The following is a 19,967-nucleotide window of genomic DNA, read 5'->3' as shown; positions in this document are numbered from 1 at the left end:
AAGGTGGTATACATCATTCATTTAACCGTTTACTCACTTTACACTTTTACTTTATCGCTCACAAACACACTTTTAATATGTGAACAGTGTTCTTGTTTTCTTGGACAGTCTTTCCTCTGTGGCTTGACGTTCTGTCTTTCACTGCCCAGTCAGTTTCATCTCTGGGCAAACATGGTCGTCTCTACGGGTGTTTGGATGCATTGCCAGGGTGTCTTCATTAAATGGTGGTCGTAGGGTTGTGAGCAAGCACGTGTTGGTGTGTTTGCACATTAATGACACCTAACACAGAAATGCTTTTGTAAGCATTGCTATATTAACACACACAGCACTAGTTATGGAAATTTTTAACGGAGATCTGATCAAGGTGATACAAGATCACTCCTGATAACCCTATAAATAGAGAAATGATTTAAAAACATATTTTTTATAAAGAAATTGATTGTGAAATATTTGTATTGTTGGTACAACAAATTTAATGTGGTTTTTAAAACCGTATTTGTTTTAATTTAAACAATGTCCTTTTTCAGAAGTAAATGGTCCCTAGGGGCCATATCATACACTCGGCGCAGCGCAAAGCGCGACACAAGTGTTTTTGCTATAGTTTCAGCCCGGCGAAGTTATCATTTTCATGTCCAGCGTCACGTTGTTTAAATAGCAAATGCATTTGCTTCCATGGGCGTGCTGGTCTGAAAACAAGGTGTGTTCAGGCGCATTGTTGGCACGTTGCTATTTTGAGGCAACTAAAATAGACTATGCCATTAACCAACAAAAACCTGATCTAAAGTCTAAAGTCAATGACACATATTGTTTTTGTTATTTAAAGAGCACATCAGTAATATGAGCCTAGAAACGAGATGACAACGCATGTGTGACAAAGTGAACACCAGCGGTTCACCTTTGACGTGGGTAAGTCCCAAAAATAAAGAAAAAATCCCCAAAACAAAAATGATGGCTCAGACCGCAACTGTACTCTTGTACAAAGTGAAGTTTATTTACAGTGAAACTGGAGAAAAACCAAGGTGATATATTTATATTTACAAGTGTAGAAACCAAAACCCAAAATACCAAAAAAATAAATAAAACAAAACAATGACGAAAAATATACACAAGTAAATATTCACAATATATCAATAGCAACTTCTCCACAACCACTCACTCCGGCCGACTTGGTAAACAAGTCCTGATTGTGAGTCTGGCCTCCCTTTTTATAGAGCCAGACTCCTCCCCTTCAATGGGAGTTCCCATAACCAGGTAAGTATCCAGGTAAGCATTTTAAATTGCCATTAAACTCAGATCCAGTGAGTTTAAACACATAAACATCACATTATATACACCTAACAAAACATCTGTTTGACACATTAAAATATAATTTAACACATAGCCCCTTTAACAATGACATACAAAAACAACACCCCCCTATATACAAACATAATGGACTCTGCCAACCTTCGCGAATACTGCGCCGGCGCGACACACTCTGTGACGTCATAAGCGTGTGCCGCTCAATCGCTCAGGTTTGCCGGCGCAGCATCCCACCACGGAAGGCTGGCTAAACAAACAAACAAACCAAACAAACAAACAAAACAAAGTGTGTGCATGTGTATGAAATAACAGGATTAACTGGGGGAAATGTTGATGACTGTAATGTCCATGTAAATCGGCTTCGTGTGCACCCGCCGCCGAATCGGAGTATAGTTAAGGTAAGTGTATGCGTGTATGTATGTGTGTGTGCGCCAGTGTTGCCTGCTCAGCGTGGTTGGCGATCGTGCTCCATCACATTACCTTCCCCCTCTCCAAGCCGCGTACTGGCCGGGAAACGAGACAGGTAGTCGGCGACCACATTTTGCTTTCCTGGTCGATGCCGTACCTTGAAGTTGTAGGGTTGGAGATTGAGGTACCACCTTGTCACCCTGGAATTTCTGTCCTTCATTGTATGCAGCCAGGTCAGGGCTCGATGGTCTGTTTCCAGGTCAAACTCCCGCCCTAGGAGATAATAGCGGAGGCTATCCAGACTCCACTTGATGGCTAGGCACTCCTTTTCCACCGCCGAGTATCTGGTCTCTCGAGGCAGCAACTTCCGGCTTAAGTAAAGCACTGGTAACTCTCGCCCCGCTTCGCCCTGGGCCAGGACTGCCCCTACTCCTGTTGCTGAGGCATCTACCTGGACCAGGAACCGCTTGGTGAAATCGGGACTCTGGAGTACTGGGTTGGCACACATCTTGTCTTTCAGGGTCCTGAACGCCCCTTCAGTATCTTCGGTCCAGGGTATTGGGTTTTTGATGTTTTTCCCTAGCAGGTTTGTTAGTGGCACAGCGATGGCAGCAAATTCAGGGATAAATCTTCGGTACCACCCAGCAAGACCCAAGAAAGACCTCACCTCTTTCTTTGTGGTTGGTCTGGGGCTCCGTCGAATCGCTTCCACTTTATCCACTTGAGGACGCAGCTGTCCACTTCCCAGTTGGTAACCTAGGTAACAAGTTTCTTCTTTCGCCCAGTTACACTTGTCAACGTTTAACGTCAAACCTGCTTCTTGAATCTTCTTTAGAGTTCTTTCTATATGTTTTAGATGCTCACCCCACGAATGACTGTAGATGACCACATCGTCTAGGTAAGCTGCAGACCACTCTTCACATCCTTCAAGCACCTTGTCCATTAACCTCTGGAAGGTCGCCGGTGCCCCATGCAGGCCAAATGGCAGGACCGTGAACTGGAATAGTCCTAGAGGTGTGCGGAACGCAGTGTAGGGCCTTGAAGCTGGATCTAAGGGTACCTGCCAGTACCCCTTACACAGGTCCAATGTGGTGATGTACTGTGCCTTACCTATTCTTTCCAGAAGGTCATCCACTCTAGGTATTGGGTAGGCATCGAATTTAGATTGGCTGTTCAATCTCCTGAAATCAATGCAGATCCGTAACGACCCATCCTTCTTTGGTACGATCACTACCGGACTGCTCCACTCACTTGACGAAGGCTCTATGACTCCAAGCTCTCTCATAACGGTGACTTCCTCTTTTAGTGGTTCAATTAGCCGCTCTGGCACTCTGTAAGGCCGCTGTCTTGAAGGTGTCGGATCAACTAAGTGGATGGTGTGATGTGCCAGCTCCGTCCGCCCAGGCCTCTGACGGAACATCTCAGGGAACTGGTTCAGTAGCTGTTGCAGGTCTCGTCGCTTGAGGTCCTCTAGGTGACTCAAATCCACCACAGACGCTCTCTGCTCCACTCTGGACTCTGCAGCATCATCCTCCACACTTTCCACCTTTCGCACCAGCAGTGACTTTTCAGACGTCTTTCCAGTTGGCTCCTTCCACTCTTTTAGTAGGTTCACGTGGTAAGTTTGCTTGGTCTTGCCTTTATCAGGGTGAGAGACTTCGTAGGTTACTGGCCCCATCTTCCGGATCACACTGTATGGACCCTGCCACTTGGCCAGCAATTTATTTGATGATGTAGGTAATAGGAGTAGTACCTTTTGTCCTGGATTGAACTCTCGGTTCCTTGCATTCCTGTCGTACCAACTCTTTTGTGCTCTTTGTGCCTCTTGCAGGTTCTCCCTTGCCTCTTCTCTATACCGCTCCAGCCGATCTCGCATCTCTAGCACGTACTGGATGATACCTCTCTCTCCAGGTTTAGATGCAGAACCCTCCCAACTCGTTCTCAGTAGGTCTAGGGGTCCTTGCACTTGCCAGCCGTACAAGAGTTCAAACGGTGAGAAGCCAGTTGACGCTTGGGGTACTTCTCTGTAGGCAAACAGCACAAACGGTAGCCACTTGTCCCAATCTCTGCCAGTGTCTGCCACAAACTTCCTCAGCATGCATTTCAAAGTCTGGTTGAATCTCTCCACCAGGCCATCTGTCTGGGGATGATACGGAGTTGTTCTTATGGCGGTGATGCCCAATTGTCGATTCAGCTGGCCCATCAGCTTTGAGGTGAAATTTGTGCCTTGGTCTGTCAGGATCTCGTCGGGTATTCCCACCCTAGAGAATAACTGGATGAGAGCATGAATTACCTTGGCTGTTGTGATCGATCGTAGTGGGAAAGCTTCTGGGTATCGGGTTGCATAATCGCTGACCACCAAGATGTACTGATATCCTGTACTGCTCTTTTCTAATGGTCCGACAATGTCCATCGCAATGCGTCTGAAAGGAACAGAGATAACAGGGAGGGGTTGCAGGGGAGCTCTACCCCGCTGAGATACAACACTGGTCTTTTGACAGATGGAACATGTGTTGCAATATGTTTGTACATCAGTAAACAGTGTTGGCCAGTGAAAACGTGATGATATGCGTGCATATGTTTTCTGGCGGCCAAGGTGACCAGCCCAGGGCACTGAATGTGCCAAATGCAAAACCACAGGACGACAACATGTAGGAACAATCAAACGTGTTACATCCTTCACTTGCAAATACAACACATTATTCAACACAACGTATGATTCATCACACACATTTGGATTTCCCAACTGTTCAGCTTTATCAAATAATGGTTTTAAAGAAACATCATCCCTTTGCAACTCAGATATGTTTTCTGGGACCCTCCAGCCATGAACATTGAGACCCTCCACTGAGGACTCAACGACTGGGGTACCCAAGTACTTTGCAAGCCGCCGTTGTCGGCGTGTTTTCCTGGGGCCCTTGGTTGCACCCTGCAGCAGACTATCGTCAAAGTCTGGCAGTGGTTGCAGACCAGCCTTAGTTTGGGCTCTAGTTAACACAGCACATGACAGATTATTGACAGTGGAAGACATGGTTTCAACATTCTTAAATGCTAGGAGATCATATAACACAGGTACATCTACTCCCAGAATTACATCAGCAGGTAAATTGTCCACTACTGCCACTTTCAACAGAAAATTTTGGTCAAAAATACCCACAGTGACTTCTGCTTGGGGATACTGCTTAACATCCCCGTGTACACATTTTACAGCAGATGTATGCATATAATCAACATTGTTAACATGACATGACTTAACCAATGAAAGTGAACTCCCAGTGTCCACTAAGGCTCGTAAGCAATGTCCATTGATGGTCACATCACACATAATGTTCAGTTCATGTATAGTGTCTTTAACATTGTCCCCTTCTCGTGGAACATAACAAAATCCAGTTAATTTTGCTTTACGTACCGGACAATCAGCAGCTTTGTGCCCCGACTGTTGACAGTAAAAGCAAATCAGTCTCTTACTTGGCTGTACACAGGTAGTGGATTCGCTACCACTCTTCTGAACCACAGTATCAGACATCTTGAATGGTGTAACAGTGCGTACAGTACCTTTTGGAGGTTGAGTGCGAGGGCTATCACGATGAGCATTCAGGTATCGTTGCGCTAGCTTCGCCGCTTCCATTCCTGATCTCGGCTCATGCTCCTTCACCCACATTCGTGTATCGAAAGGTAGCACCCTCAACAGCTGTTCGAGAATGATGGCCTCACCGATCTCCTCCTTCGAATGCTCCTCTGGCCGGACCCAACGTGTATACAGGCCCTTCAGTCGGTTGTACGACTCCGTCGGTGACTCACCAGCAGGTACTGTTGTCGCCCGGAAACGCTGACGATAGGTCTCTGCCGAGATGCTGAACTTTGCCAGGATCGCCTCCTTTAACTGGGGGTAGACCTCCGCCTCATCCATCGCCTGGTATGCCTCCAACGCTTGTCCTGTCAGCAATGGGACCAGACGGTAGCTCCACTCCTCCTGTGGCCATCTCCAGGTTTTCGCCAGACGCTCGAACCGACGGAGGTAGCTCTCAATATCATCTCCTTGCTGGTAGGCGGGTAGCTTCGGATCTGCCCGTTGCATTGGCTGAAAGGGAGCAGGGTTTTGCGGAGGGTCTTGGTCATAATCTGAAACGTATCGACCCATACCTTTCCGACCTGCTGGGGTTGGTAGCTCCATACGAACGCTGGCATCCACTGGAAACTCAGCATGGGACGTCGTCTGCAGAACGGCCTCCCGTAGGCTTCGGAGCTCCAGCATCTGTCGCTCCTCCCTCTGCTCCTGCGCATCCAAGAACTTGCGCATTAGGGCAACCATCCCTTCTTCAGCCACTAGACCTGGTGTAGCGGCCTTGCCTAGTGGAGAGCTGCTCTTTGGCGATGCACCCGAATGCCTGGTAGCCAGCCCCTCGCCGACCAGCTCAGTAGCATCCCAGGTTACATCCTCCCTCACTGCCTTCACTTCAGGCCGGGCTTGGCCTTTCTTCTTGCGGGGAGCCATCCCACTTCTGACACCAAATGTGACAAAGTGAACACCAGCGGTTCACCTTTGACGTGGGTAAGTCCCAAAAATAAAGAAAAAATCCCCAAAACAAAAATGATGGCTCAGACCGCAACTGTACTCTTGTACAAAGTGAAGTTTATTTACAGTGAAACTGGAGAAAAACCAAGGTGATATATTTATATTTACAAGTGTAGAAACCAAAACCCAAAATACCAAAAAAATAAATAAAACAAAACAATGACGAAAAATATACACAAGTAAATATTCACAATATATCAATAGCAACTTCTCCACAACCACTCACTCCGGCCGACTTGGTAAACAAGTCCTGATTGTGAGTCTGGCCTCCCTTTTTATAGAGCCAGACTCCTCCCCTTCAATGGGAGTTCCCATAACCAGGTAAGTATCCAGGTAAGCATTTTAAATTGCCATTAAACTCAGATCCAGTGAGTTTAAACACATAAACATCACATTATATACACCTAACAAAACATCTGTTTGACACATTAAAATATAATTTAACACATAGCCCCTTTAACAATGACATACAAAAACAACACCCCCCTATATACAAACATAATGGACTCTGCCAACCTTCGCGAATACTGCGCCGGCGCGACACACTCTGTGACGTCATAAGCGTGTGCCGCTCAATCGCTCAGGTTTGCCGGCGCAGCATCCCACCACGGAAGGCTGGCTAAACAAACAAACAAACCAAACAAACAAACAAAACAAAGTGTGTGCATGTGTATGAAATAACAGGATTAACTGGGGGAAATGTTGATGACTGTAATGTCCATGTAAATCGGCTTCGTGTGCACCCGCCGCCGAATCGGAGTATAGTTAAGGTAAGTGTATGCGTGTATGTATGTGTGTGTGCGCCAGTGTTGCCTGCTCAGCGTGGTTGGCGATCGTGCTCCATCACAGCATGTTTGCTTATTACACATATTGACAGCACACAAACGTTTTTAAATATAGTTTTTTATCTCCTGTTTGTTACAAATAAATTATTTTTAGAGTACAAACATTTTATTGCATATTTGTAAATTATTATTTGAGATTACACTGATCATGTTGCTAATTTTACTTCAATGACTATAAGAAAATGACTTTTAAAGAGAACCAGAGGTTTTAATAAAAAAAAAAAAAAAACATAACAATATTCCTGAATAGGGAATTGGCATGGTGCAAATGCAACTGGCTTTTAAAGGGGATGGTTTATTACACATCACGCCCAAAAAACACCCATTACTCATTACGAGAATAGGAACAACCCTTTTAGACTGTGTGCCAGGCGTATAGACCATTTTCCCCCTCGTTAAATTAGCAAAAGTGGATTTGGACACGCCCCTTTAGACTGTGCACAATGCACTTTTGACCATGCACTTACATCATTTAGATAGGGCCTTAGGTGGGGGGTATTTTTTTTTAAACCTAAAGACTTCATTTTAGTAGCTCACAGGTACATATTGGTACCAATGTGTACATACAGGTACCTAAATGGAACATATTAGCACCTTTTGAATGGGTACTGCCCCAGTGACAGCTTGTGATCGATTATGACCAATTTTTCTGACAGTGTAATGATGGGATTGGTAAAGTTGTACATTTAATATTAGTGTTACATTGCTTGGAACCCATAAACAGCCTATGATTAAGCTAATGTAAAAAGTTTTTTATTATTCTGATTATTAATATTATTTGACCATGTGCCATAGTGATTTACTACAGTCAAGATTTTACTATGGTTAAAACACACTTGACTCACTGCAAGCTATCGTTTTAGTCTCCACTGAGCACTAAAGTATCATTAAAAATGTGATGGTACCATGGTAAGATGATGATTTCAGAAGGTAACATCATGGTGTTTAAATATGTATCTTAATAGTGAATGACTGACTGTCATACTGAAATACCATGGTACTTCAAAGAACAGTACAGAAAAACGTTAATCGTCTGTTTATTTTTTTGAAAATAGCTCTTGCAAGTTTCTTCAGGATGTTTCCAGGTTCAGATCAGACTAGGACACGGTCGGTTGGGTTCTTTCCATCACCCCTCCCTTAATGTTATTCACTCTTTCCTGAGAGTTGAGAAAAAGCTTTCATGAGACTCTTGTAAGACACAAATTCAATCTGTAAAACAAACAAATATCAGTTATGTTGTCCCCGCTTTAATTTCAAGCTCTATGCAAATCTAAACGTAAATCGAATAAAGTTCTTTTATATTGGATTTCATGACCTCTAGATTTCAGTCAGTGCAAATTCGTTGTGCATATAGTACTTCTTGACCAAAACCTCAAGTAAGGGTTTCCACACCTATAGTACAGTGGATTTTGGGACTGTATTAGTGGTTTGTGATTACTGATAATTTTTTAATATCATGTATATCGTATTTATACAGCCTAGCATAAGTACAAAAAAATGACTAGCCCATGGAAATTTGCAAAGTTGAGAATTTGATTAATTTTCATGTATTTTCCAGACTGTATAAATCATAATTTTCCTGGTATATCTAGCTTATCCCTGACTGTGGGAACCCTGTTGAATGTTTTGATAAAATGGCATTAAGATATTTTTTTAGTTTATCTTTACCTTGGATCTTTTTCGTTATGTTTAAGAAAAATATTTGTGGTGCATTTGTTAAGATAAGGTATTTCATACTCTCAGCAGCCCTGGATAGACACAAAGCCTCCATAGTAAATTGACTGGACAGGCAAGCTGACCTTTGAGCTTATGCGTCAAAACGGCACCGTGTGGCTAGACAGACAACAGCGTTCCTCCATGTGCAAGTCTGTCTCCTTCCCAGCAAGCAGCCGTAGAGTCTGCAACACACAGACACACGGAAATGTTACATACAAACGAACATTTTTAGCACCCACACACATTTAGATGCATTACAAGGATAACAGTCATTACAGTTTGTATCTCTGATAGGTCCATTGCTCTTTTGCCAGCTCCTGGGAAATGATTTGCACTACAAGTCTGCCTGCATGCTTAAACACACAGATCTCAAATCAGATTGTTCCTGGTCCTGCTTTATATCACAGGCAAAACTTCCAAGATTCTCCCACAGGGAGAGTTATCAAGATCAAGAGTTTCTTGCCCTAAATTTGACATTGATTGAGATAGCCAAATGAGATATTATCTCGCTACTTATCAGGCATCACATTCCTGATTTATACGTTGTGAACCACAGGCCAGAACCCATTCTGAAGTTATGCATACAGCAGCTTCATTTATTTGCCAATTTAATCAGTTGCCAAAGATTGAATAGTTAAAGCCAGCAATACTGTATCGTCTATAACAGTTACTTTCTTGTAAGTGTGAGTGCAGTGAATGGATAATTAGCAATAATTTTTTTGCTAGCTTTTTAAGGGTGTAATTTTGGTTTTAACATTGGGTGGGTTGAAGTGTCAAGTGTACATATATTTTCATTAATCACTGTATAAATATTGGGGGAGTTCATAATTGCTATTTTTGCTGTTTTGATTATTTTTTGGTAACTACGCCCCTGTACCTTTCAGCCCAGGACAGAAAAGCTTTGTACCTTTATGAAACATCTCACGCACATCGACGCTGCATGATTTAGGATTTATAAAACACACAAAGAACAGAAATATGGTGAATTCAGGTAGATGGGATGTTTTTTACATGGACTTTTTGACTGTCCAGTGGCTGGTTGCATAGCCGTGACATTAAGACTGCGTCTTAAGAATGATTCTGACTAACTAGCAATTAGTTAGGGCTAATCAGTCTTATTATTTGGATTTAAATTAGACCAATCTACCTTTCTACATACTTAAAACAGTTATGATCAGTCTTAAAGGAAAAAAATTCATGACTAACTTTTAAAGGTTTATGCAACTCATTTATAAAACTGTGCGTAGGATCCTTACTAAAATCTACGTACGCACAAAAGCGAAAAATGGCATACACCAAAAAATATGAAGACTTATAAAACAAAACAATGTTCCCTTTACAAATCCTTTATAAAAAGTGTGCATACATGAATCATCCTAATATCCTAACACAGTCTCACCCCATTTCGTCAATATTTGACGACACTTGACCATTCGTCATATGTTGACGTGAAGGGTATACCTTTCGCGTCATTTTTTGACGAACTGGGGACTTCAATACTATTACGTCCGTTGCATTCTCTTTCCTATTTTATTACCATTTGCGCGTCGGTTTAGGGTTAGATTACGCAAAATTAAACAGTGTACGCGAAATTAAACAGTGTACGCGAAATTAAACAGTTGTCACCTGGCGTTGGGGTTAGAAACAGTTGTCACCTGGCGTTGGGGTTAGAGTTAGGTTTGGGTAGGGATGTCATTATGTAAATCTAACCCTAAACCGACGCGCAAATGGTAATAAAATAGGAAAGAGAATGCAACGGACGTAATAGTATTGAAGTCCCCAGTTCGTCAAAAAATGACGCGAAAGGTATACCCTTCACGTCAACATATGACGAATGGTCAAGTGTCGTCAAATATTGACGAAATGGGGTGAGACTGGGTTGAATATCCCACCCTGCAAGCCAGTTCTCCCATCAAATTTGTTTTTTTATAAATCACAACCTTTGCGTGGGAACTGGTGTACGCACGTTTACAGCCCCGTTTCGTGCGTACGCACGCTTTATAAATGAGGTCCCAGATGTCCAAATTCACCCTACATTTATATAATAAGAATATGTTTATAAATGTATTTTTTGCAGTAATTGTTGCATAAATTGTACAACATTCGCAAGTCATTTACTCCATTTTTTTATAAATTCTTGGATTAAACTGAAGGCCACGGTTAGTGTTTTACTTAAACATACGCACTTTTAGCTTTGTCATTGCATCAGATTGAGGTGAAGAATGCTTTATTCACCAGCTAGAGATTAGTCATTGGTATAAAAATGATGTTTTTAACTTTACAGAACTAAAAGAAACACCCGCTCGGCTGTGCATTAATATAACAGTCGCCTTCACCTTATACCGACACGGCACGAGTGGACGAATTTTTCCATTTGTTGCCAGTGAAGACTGTCACCCAGCAATTGGTTGTTTTCTTTATAGATGAAATTTCATGCTGTTTAATTTTAACTAGCTTTTTTGGCTCATATTAAATTAGAAAAATGTTTCTTTAAGCAAAGATCCAAATTTTACACTATTAGGAGTCTGTCACAGCAACGCAGAGGAAAACTATTTATAGCATATAACATAAAAGGAGCTCAGATGCAAAAGTCTGTCAAAAATTAGATAAATGACGTATTATACGTTAATCAAATACTTTCGTCTCAAATCCGCTTTATCCCAGCCTTAGTCATTCAGAAAAAACGAAAAAATTCAGATGCACTTAGAGCGTTTTGCATCTGAGCTCTATTTTGCGATTTACATAACTCGCAAGAGAAAATTGCACAATAATTCTTGCTTGGTTTCTCTTTTCACCAAGACCTACATTACGTCTGGGTCAAAACAGAGAAATTCAACACAACGCTGTTATCTGCCAAGCCCAATGTGTTGATGGATAATCTTTGCTCTGCTCTCTTCTGCAGCTGTATGGCTACTGCTACCAGGACAGCAACGATATAAAGGACACGGTGACGGCCATCACAGAGCTCGGCAGCCCTCTGGAGATGATTCAGTTACTGCAGACGCCCTGGGAGGAAAGATTCAGAGTGAGTCACTGACTCTGTGTCTGCAGAAGTCATATCACACATTCCATCTCCTGTCTGTCTGTAGCTTGAAGGAGAAACGAGACGAGTTCAATTGGTCTTATCAAAGTCGTAAACGAATTGAATCAGTGATTTTTAGGCATTAGTGTAGTGTAACATTACCGTTATATGATAATTGAAATGGATTTGGCAAGACGGGCCGTAATTTATAACATCGGTAAAATAAGCTACGATCCGAATGTACATGTAGATCATACAGAAGATAAAGGTGATTAAGAGGGTAAACAAACATAGAGGGTAAAATTACATTCATTTAATGAAATTACGGCAATTTCATAAACAATTTTAATGTCTCTGACGTAGCCAGAGACAAAAATAAGCTGTGGCGCTCTTGTTTATGCATATGCTCCAGACAACGGTGCTTATGTGGGTGATACAGGATCGAATCCTACAGTAGTGCCATTACTCCAGTCTGATCCCAATGCTTTCCAACAATCATAAATCTGTTAAAAAGATATAATATACATCATAATGGTTAACCCTGCCCCACAAAAGCTAAATTTGTGTTTGTGATGTCCTGCTTCCTTTGTGCTTCCTGTCAGGCAACACGACATTGTGCCTTATAGACCCTGCTGTTTACTATGTCCGCGACAACATGCCATAATGATTTGCTATGACTTCCTGTAGCCAGTGCGCATCCTGTGCAGAGCTCTTCCTGCGATAACAGACAGCTGCTGACAGGAACGTACAAGACATTGACAATCTGACAACGCTGGCTTTAAATGGATAAATGTGTTATGCTTAAATTACACAAGCAGCTGAATATCGGCAGGTGATCACAGCCGCGCTTGCATTCAGCACGACTGCCAGTGCAGTAATGCTTTTATACAACAGGATAGTTAATAAACACTAGTTGCTTACATTTCAGTGAAAAAATTGAACAGTTGTATAGTTTTTGTTTTCTTTTATGAAAGAAGCCAAAGCATTAAGCTCCCGCATCACAATGCACGGACCGGAACCGAATCTGTGGGTGGGATGGAGGACAAATTTCCCAACTCTTTCCTGTTCATTTAACGCTTCACATCACTCACATACTCTTATCGGAAATGCCGCACATACAGACAGAAAGTTATATTTTGGTGGTAAAATCATGTAGCTTAACTGGTAGAGAATTGTGTTAGCAGTTAAAGTGTTAGTAATTTTTTTCACCCCAAAAATTAAATTTTTATCATAAATCACTTACCCCTGTGTCGTTCTAAACCACCAAGTGCTTTATTGTTTTCAAAACACATTTTTAGATATTTTTGATGAAAACCGGTAGGCTTGTGACTGTCCCAAAGACTGCAGTTTGATTTTCACAATCAAGCCCAGAAAAGAATTAAAGACATCGCCAAAAAAGGTCTATGTCCCCTCAGTAGTTCAATAATATTTTTTTTTTATTTATTGGACAAAAAGTGAAATAACACATTTGTCAAGGATAACACAATAAAGTGAAAAATTACTTAATAATAATAATAAATAATAATATTATGAATCGGCGAGAACAATTTTGTGTGCAATGAAAATAAAACAAATTATTTTATTTAACAATTTTTTCTCCTTGGCCCTTCAGTGCTAGGGATGTCACGGTACCAAAAATCTAGTAGTCGGTACCAATACCACAAAAAGTACACGGTACTCTGTACCTAAGTCGGTCCCACAGTGTGTAAAAAAAGAACAATTATAATTAAACATTAAAGGGGACAGAGAATGAAAAACCATTTTTACCTTGTCTTTGTTGAATAATGGTAGTCTACCCGCATTCACAAACATACAAAAAGTGCTAGACATGCAAAACATCTCAGTCTCATAGAAATTCCTCTTTTAGAAATGTCAGCCAGAAAACGGCCCAATCTGAAAAACTAATGCTTATGACATCACAGCCATCTAACTGCCCCTCCACTTTAAAATGATTGGCTAAATATTTTGAGTGGCAGCAAAGTCAGCCAATCAGTAATGAGATTGCAAGTTAAGCCAGTAGGGGGAGCCAAATAGGTGCAAAACCACTTGTTTAAAATCCCCCACCCTAATAGAGCTATCTGAGAGAAGTTTTTAGGAAGCTTCTAAGACATTACAGACCCAAACAAAAAAAAATTTGTCAACATGTCACATCACAGAACAAGGATAAATACTCTGTTCAATCATTCTATGTCACCTTTAAAAAAATTGTATTAATACATTTCAACATTATAGAAAACTTTTAAGAGCTTCTGTTTAAGTTGTCTGTGTTAATGTTTGTTGAGTTTTCTCCTGACTCTCTTGGTGTACATCTTCCTCTGGCTGATACTGTCAAAAAGAGAGAGAATAAGAAAGATATTTTATCAATTAAACAAACTGTATGACACTGAGTCATAAATCAGCTAAATCATTACGGGAAAAGTATTGCAACCTCGGTACCTCCGGTACCAGAGATAGCAAGTACCGTCATGTTTAAAAAAAAATTTGGTATCGACTTGGTACCGAAGTACCGGTTCTCGTGACATTTCTTTATTCAGTGCGCGTCCACAAACAGACTACGGTGCATACTGCTGACATAGTTGGGAACGTTTTTTTTCCTTTTTTTTATTTAAGCCATTATGCAAACATTGTAAACAATACTTAAACAGCCCATATAAATGCATAAATTACTACATCAGCACGTGACGTCAGCAGCATGCGCCGTAGTCTGCTCATGAACGCGCACTGAATGACCAAGGGGGAGAACAAATTGTTGCCTCCCGGTTTTAAACAAAAATAACTAAAAATGTATTATGAAGAAAATCAAAGGACTTGGTGGTTTAGAAAGACACAGAGTTAAGTGATTTATGATAATATTGTAATTTTGGGGTGAACTATCCCTTCAAGGTCATGAGTTTGAGGGAACACACGTAGTGATAAAATCTATAACTTGTAATGCACTGAAAGTCACTTTGAATAAAGGCGCCTGCAAAATGCGTAAACATAATATAATCGAATCAAATTAAAGGACCGAAACATAGCTTAGCTCAGATTTAGATGAACGTAAATAGACTTAAACATTAAAACTGAGAGAACTGCGGACTCCAGCTGACACACACACACACACGAAACCCAAAACCATTCCCAGAAGTGTATTTTCTGACCTAACCACATACTTACATACCCAAACACTTATTCACAAACACAGAAACAGCCCAACACACTCGTAGCACAATAGTGAAGGCACTAGTGTAAATATTCCCCAGCTTTAATAGGGAACACACCACACTCATCTGCACGTCAACACAACTGTATGTATTTCAGCAGAGCAATTCATAACTGTACTTTAGTTACAACAGACTTTCAACATGAGCGGTTCCAGTTCGGTACAGGCTTTCATTTCCATAACTCAATCCTCAGTATTTGTTAGGCTGTTGTTTCTAGACTGATTTGCTGGTATTTCTGTAAATTTGCGGTCTGGAACAATGAAATCCTTTTAATGACTAGGAATCAACGTTGGTAAATGCACGGTTCCTGAGGCTGATTGTGTCACGTTTTTTTTTTTTTATAGGCTTTTCTTTTCTTTTTGAGGCTTTTATTGGCTTTCTATTTTAAGACATTTTATTATTGTCCTTATATAATTTATACAACTTTCTGATGTTTTCAATGAAGTAGCCTAGTTGATACTCCAAAACGCTTTGTGAAGCTACTAATCCATTACAGTCAAACTAAGGAAAAACAGACTGTTTTCATTTCACTGTTTTTCTGATGAAGATGAATCCTTTTGTCAGTGAAGTCAATATTCGGTTTATCAGTTGCAATGGTATTTACGTAAATAGGAGCATGATCCAAAAAAGCTTTTATACAACAACTAAGAATCTGTCGGTATGGGAAGAGAGGACAGAATAGTGGAAATGTTGTCCATAAGGTGGTAAGACAACATAAGCAACAGTATTTTACACATTCATACATATGCTGAGACATATACATAACATGCATTACATATACATAATATATAGTAAATGCAGAACATTGAAGTTGAGTAAACATGGATGGTAAAGGGGACATTTTTTCATGTTTAAGTGCTTAATTGGGTCCTCAGTGCTTCTATCAACCTAGAAAATGTGAAAAAGATCAACCCAGAAATGTAGTTTTGGTAAATCATTCTCTGCAAGCATTTGAAAAAAATTTGGCTCCCCTTATGATGTCAGAAGGGGATAATACCGTCCCTTATCTGCACTATCCAACCACAGCACTGACATTTAGTACAGAGATCAGCTCATTTTCATTTTAAAGGACACAACCAAAATGGCACATTTTTCCTCACACCTACAAAGGGGCAATTTTAAAATGTTATAATAAATGAAGAGTTTGGTTCCAAAACGCAATAAATCCATTTTGACAAATTTCGGTAAAAACGTGTTTTCTATATAAAGAAAGTGTCAAGATGAAAACCACTATTTTCTGTTACAAACTTTCACATAGCATCTTTAGGTTATAAAAACATAAAAAAATCAAATCTATAACTTGATTTTCAAAGATTTATTATAAAAACTGATTATTTTTTCCACAAAATGCAATAAATCCATGACAAGTTTTTATTCAAAATGCTATAAATCTATTGAATCAATCGCCTATATAAATGTGCATTCATCTTTGCCATGTTATATTCATTTAGTTGACTAGTTGTACACACTGATTAAAAATATAAACATTAATGTCATTAATCAAAACACTTACTTTGTCATATTAAGAACACTGTCATTGCTGCGGTTATACTTGACGTCGTGGCTTAACGTTTTTCACAGCGATCAGCTGTAAAATGTTTTGGTCCTGCTCGATTTTCGTTGACTTTGAGTAAAATTATGGAAAGTTTTTCATAAGATCCCCTGGAGTCAATGTGTTATCATGACAGAAACTTGATGCTGTTGTCCCGGGCAAACAAGCCCCCGTCTACCGAGTGCCTCTTGTGTAAATTATTAGATGTTGATGCTTACGTTTCTTTCCCGTCACAGAAAACCACCACAGGTTTATCAATGCTATTAAAGTATTATTTTGTTTTTGTTTGTTTGTTGATCACGAAGTAAAAAGCAGATGAGGAAAATTAGGACTCCGTGTACTCAGCGAGCCGCCATTGTTTGTTTACATTTCGTGAATGGTGCGCTGTAATTTCTGGAACGGATTTATTGCGTTCTGTAAAAAAGGAGGAGTGGCGTTTATTGCGTTTTGGGAAAAAAGGGAGAAAAGATGACAGAATAACACGGCGGATATTGGATTTTGCGTAAAATTAAGAATTGACTTTTTAATACTGACCTGATATAATACCGATTCTGGCAGTAACTCATTTTTTTCAAAAATGGCGTTTATTGCGTTTTGGAACCAAACTCTTCAAATTATCTGTATGGTATTTTGAGCTAAAACTTCAAATATGTACTCTGGGGACACAAAAGTTTTATCTGGCATTGTGAAATGTCCCCTTTAAATAAGTTATCCGTCTGACAGTTTAATCTAAAGTGTTACCAAATGAGATTTTGTTGAACAGTTAATCCGTTTTTAGTTGATTTGAGACAGCTTCACTCAAAAAAGATTTTTGCTGCCTGTGTGAACAAACACTTCAGTCCATTCTCTGTGTTCATGAACTTTAATGTGCCTTTAAAGTCCATGTGAACAGGAAGTCGCACTTGACTTTACTTTCTGTATTGTTACGTATTCGGATGAAAATTTTCAAAGAAGATATCGGGAATAGCTTGTGTTTTTCAGTGTGAGTTGACTAGATATAGAAAAGTAGGCATTTCAATCAGAAATGTATCTCGCTGCAGACTGACAGTTGTAGGGGGCGGAGTTAACAGATGCTCCGCCCAAACCATCGAGCTGACATCATCAGAAAAGGATCGGCAAAGAGAGTGGAAGTACATTTGAGAGCAGATTTTTTTTAATAATGACCCACATTAATACATTTTTATAATGAACACTCCAATGTTCATAAGAATTGTAAGTTTTGATTTCATGGGGACTTTAAGACTGGCCTCCCTCATACTCATGGTCCTCATACTCCCTTTTCGAGGCTTTTCTTTCTCTGTTTGCATATGAAACACTGCAGCAATGCTTTAGTAACATTTGAATTGCGTATGAGGCACTAATAGACTCTAGGGAGGCGCTTGAATCCGCTGACTTCCAAACAGCTCACTTAGGTCCAGATCCATTTCCTCTGCACGCTGACGAAGACTTTTATGCCCTCTGTACTACACAAGCTCTACTTCACAGGACTGGAAGCCAGAAATCGCCTGTCCTTACCTGCGAAAAACACATGTGACAGGCAGACAAAGTTGACACGTCTGCGTTCACACCCTTGCATTGACGTTTGGGCTCAGGGACCAATCCATGTATGGACCAGTGTAGAGAAAGCTTTCAAACTGTAGCTTACCAAGCAACAAGTTACACATTTTAAGTTCTGTAGTTAAGCAACAGTAAAACCAAAAAAATAAGAAGACCTAAACAAGCTAGAAATTAAAAATAAAACATGTGTTAGAAACGCTAAGTGTGGGGGTTCATTTAATATTTGTTTCTGCTATTTTACATATTACTGTCACTTAATAAACACAAGAAAAAGACAAATAAACAATAAATACATGCACTAAATTAAACCAGTGGGTCTCAAAGTTACATAACACAATCTCAAATTTAAACTTTGAATTTAACAAAACATTAAATTATACATTTTAGTGCTGTCGTTTGTTTTTTGTTTTTTTAAATAAAACTGGGCCCCCTGGCTCCATCTCACCCCCCCCATGGGGGGCCCCGCACCTAGTTTGAGAACCACTGAATTAAACCAAGCTATATCATAAACACAACCCGATTTTATGCGGTATCAGAGTATTAAAATAGATTTAGACAAATATTTCATTGTTATAAATAATTAGTGCTGGGAAAAGGTTAATCGCGATTAATCGCATACAAAATAAAAGTGCATTTTTGCCTAATATATGTGTCTGTACTGTGTGTAATTATTATGTATATTAAAACACACACACATACATATATACATTTCAGAACATTTTTATTTATATATCCATTTTTGTTAATATAGAATATATAAAAATATAAATATATATACACATGTAAATGTTTCTTAAGTACATACATGAATGTGTGTGTATTTATATATATATACATAATAATTACACACAGTGCACACTCATATATTACAAAAAATCACTTTTATTTTGTATTAATTGCGATAAATATTTTCCCAGCACTATAAATAATATTTAAATATTGATTTATAAATATGACATATATTACATGTTAAACAAGGGGTCTTTGTGCGAATCCAGTATTTAAATCATAGTCTGTTTCATTCAAAGAATAAACTGGCTGTGTTGAGCATGAATCAGACATGCTTCAAAGAAGAGAGACCTGAGGAGAAAAGTGTGGTTGAAAACCGCTGATTTAGTCACAAATAAAAACACAACTACTGGTCACCTGCTATGTTAAGCAAGACACAAACCCACACACAGACGCACAATGCACGGGGGGCTGACCTTTCCCAGTAGCTGCTAATCCGGAGTGTATTAAGAGCAGCTTTTGTCTGTTGTGAAAGGCACGGGCAGTGTGTCCTCCGCCCCCTCATCTCCTCTATGTTTGCTTCTCTTTCATGCCTCCCTCCTCCTCTCCTCGCTGCTTTCTTCGTCTCCTTGCTCCTCTCCTTTCCCTACGCCCATCTAATCCTCTGAACTCTACCACTAAGACTGTGGTAGACGTAGGTGTTGCCCGAATGAGAGGCGTCCCTATGTACATACACCAGCTGCAGGAACTTCAGCCTCATACCATCATGCACAATAAAAGGGATAATTATCAAGAAACTCACTCATATGTACACAGTGGTGATCGCATAGTCTAAGTGACCCGAAGGGTAACCAAGTAGAATGGCCTTCGAACCCTAAAGAGACACATAGGTAGGGTACCACTGCAGGTACCCCCTCCCAAGAAAATGCTTTATGTCAGCCCTTATAACCGGTTTTGGGGATAATCAGGTTCTCATGATCATTGAAAATTTGGAATTATTAGGAAATTACTTCAAAAGTCATTAAAATGCGACAATCACATAAAGTCAAAGTAGAGA

General features: G+C 40.1%; 1 protein-coding gene across 1 annotated transcript in view; it reads left to right on the top strand.

The window, feature by feature from the left end:
- pkdcca (protein kinase domain containing, cytoplasmic a) overlaps window positions 1-19,967 on the top strand; it is a 38,828-nt gene that overhangs the window by 8,143 nt on the left and 10,718 nt on the right. Inside the window, exon 2 of the mRNA XM_065251685.2 lies at window positions 11,750-11,872. Coding sequence (XP_065107757.1) covers window positions 11,750-11,872 — 123 coding nt within the window. The remainder of the gene's footprint in view (window positions 1-11,749; window positions 11,873-19,967) is intronic.

The sequence above is a fragment of the Paramisgurnus dabryanus genome, chromosome 20, assembly GCF_030506205.2.
Source record: "Paramisgurnus dabryanus chromosome 20, PD_genome_1.1, whole genome shotgun sequence".
Lineage (NCBI taxonomy): Eukaryota > Metazoa > Chordata > Actinopteri > Cypriniformes > Cobitidae > Paramisgurnus > Paramisgurnus dabryanus.
Note: the sequence above shows the minus strand (reverse complement) of the source record. Positions and strands in the feature narration are given on the sequence as shown.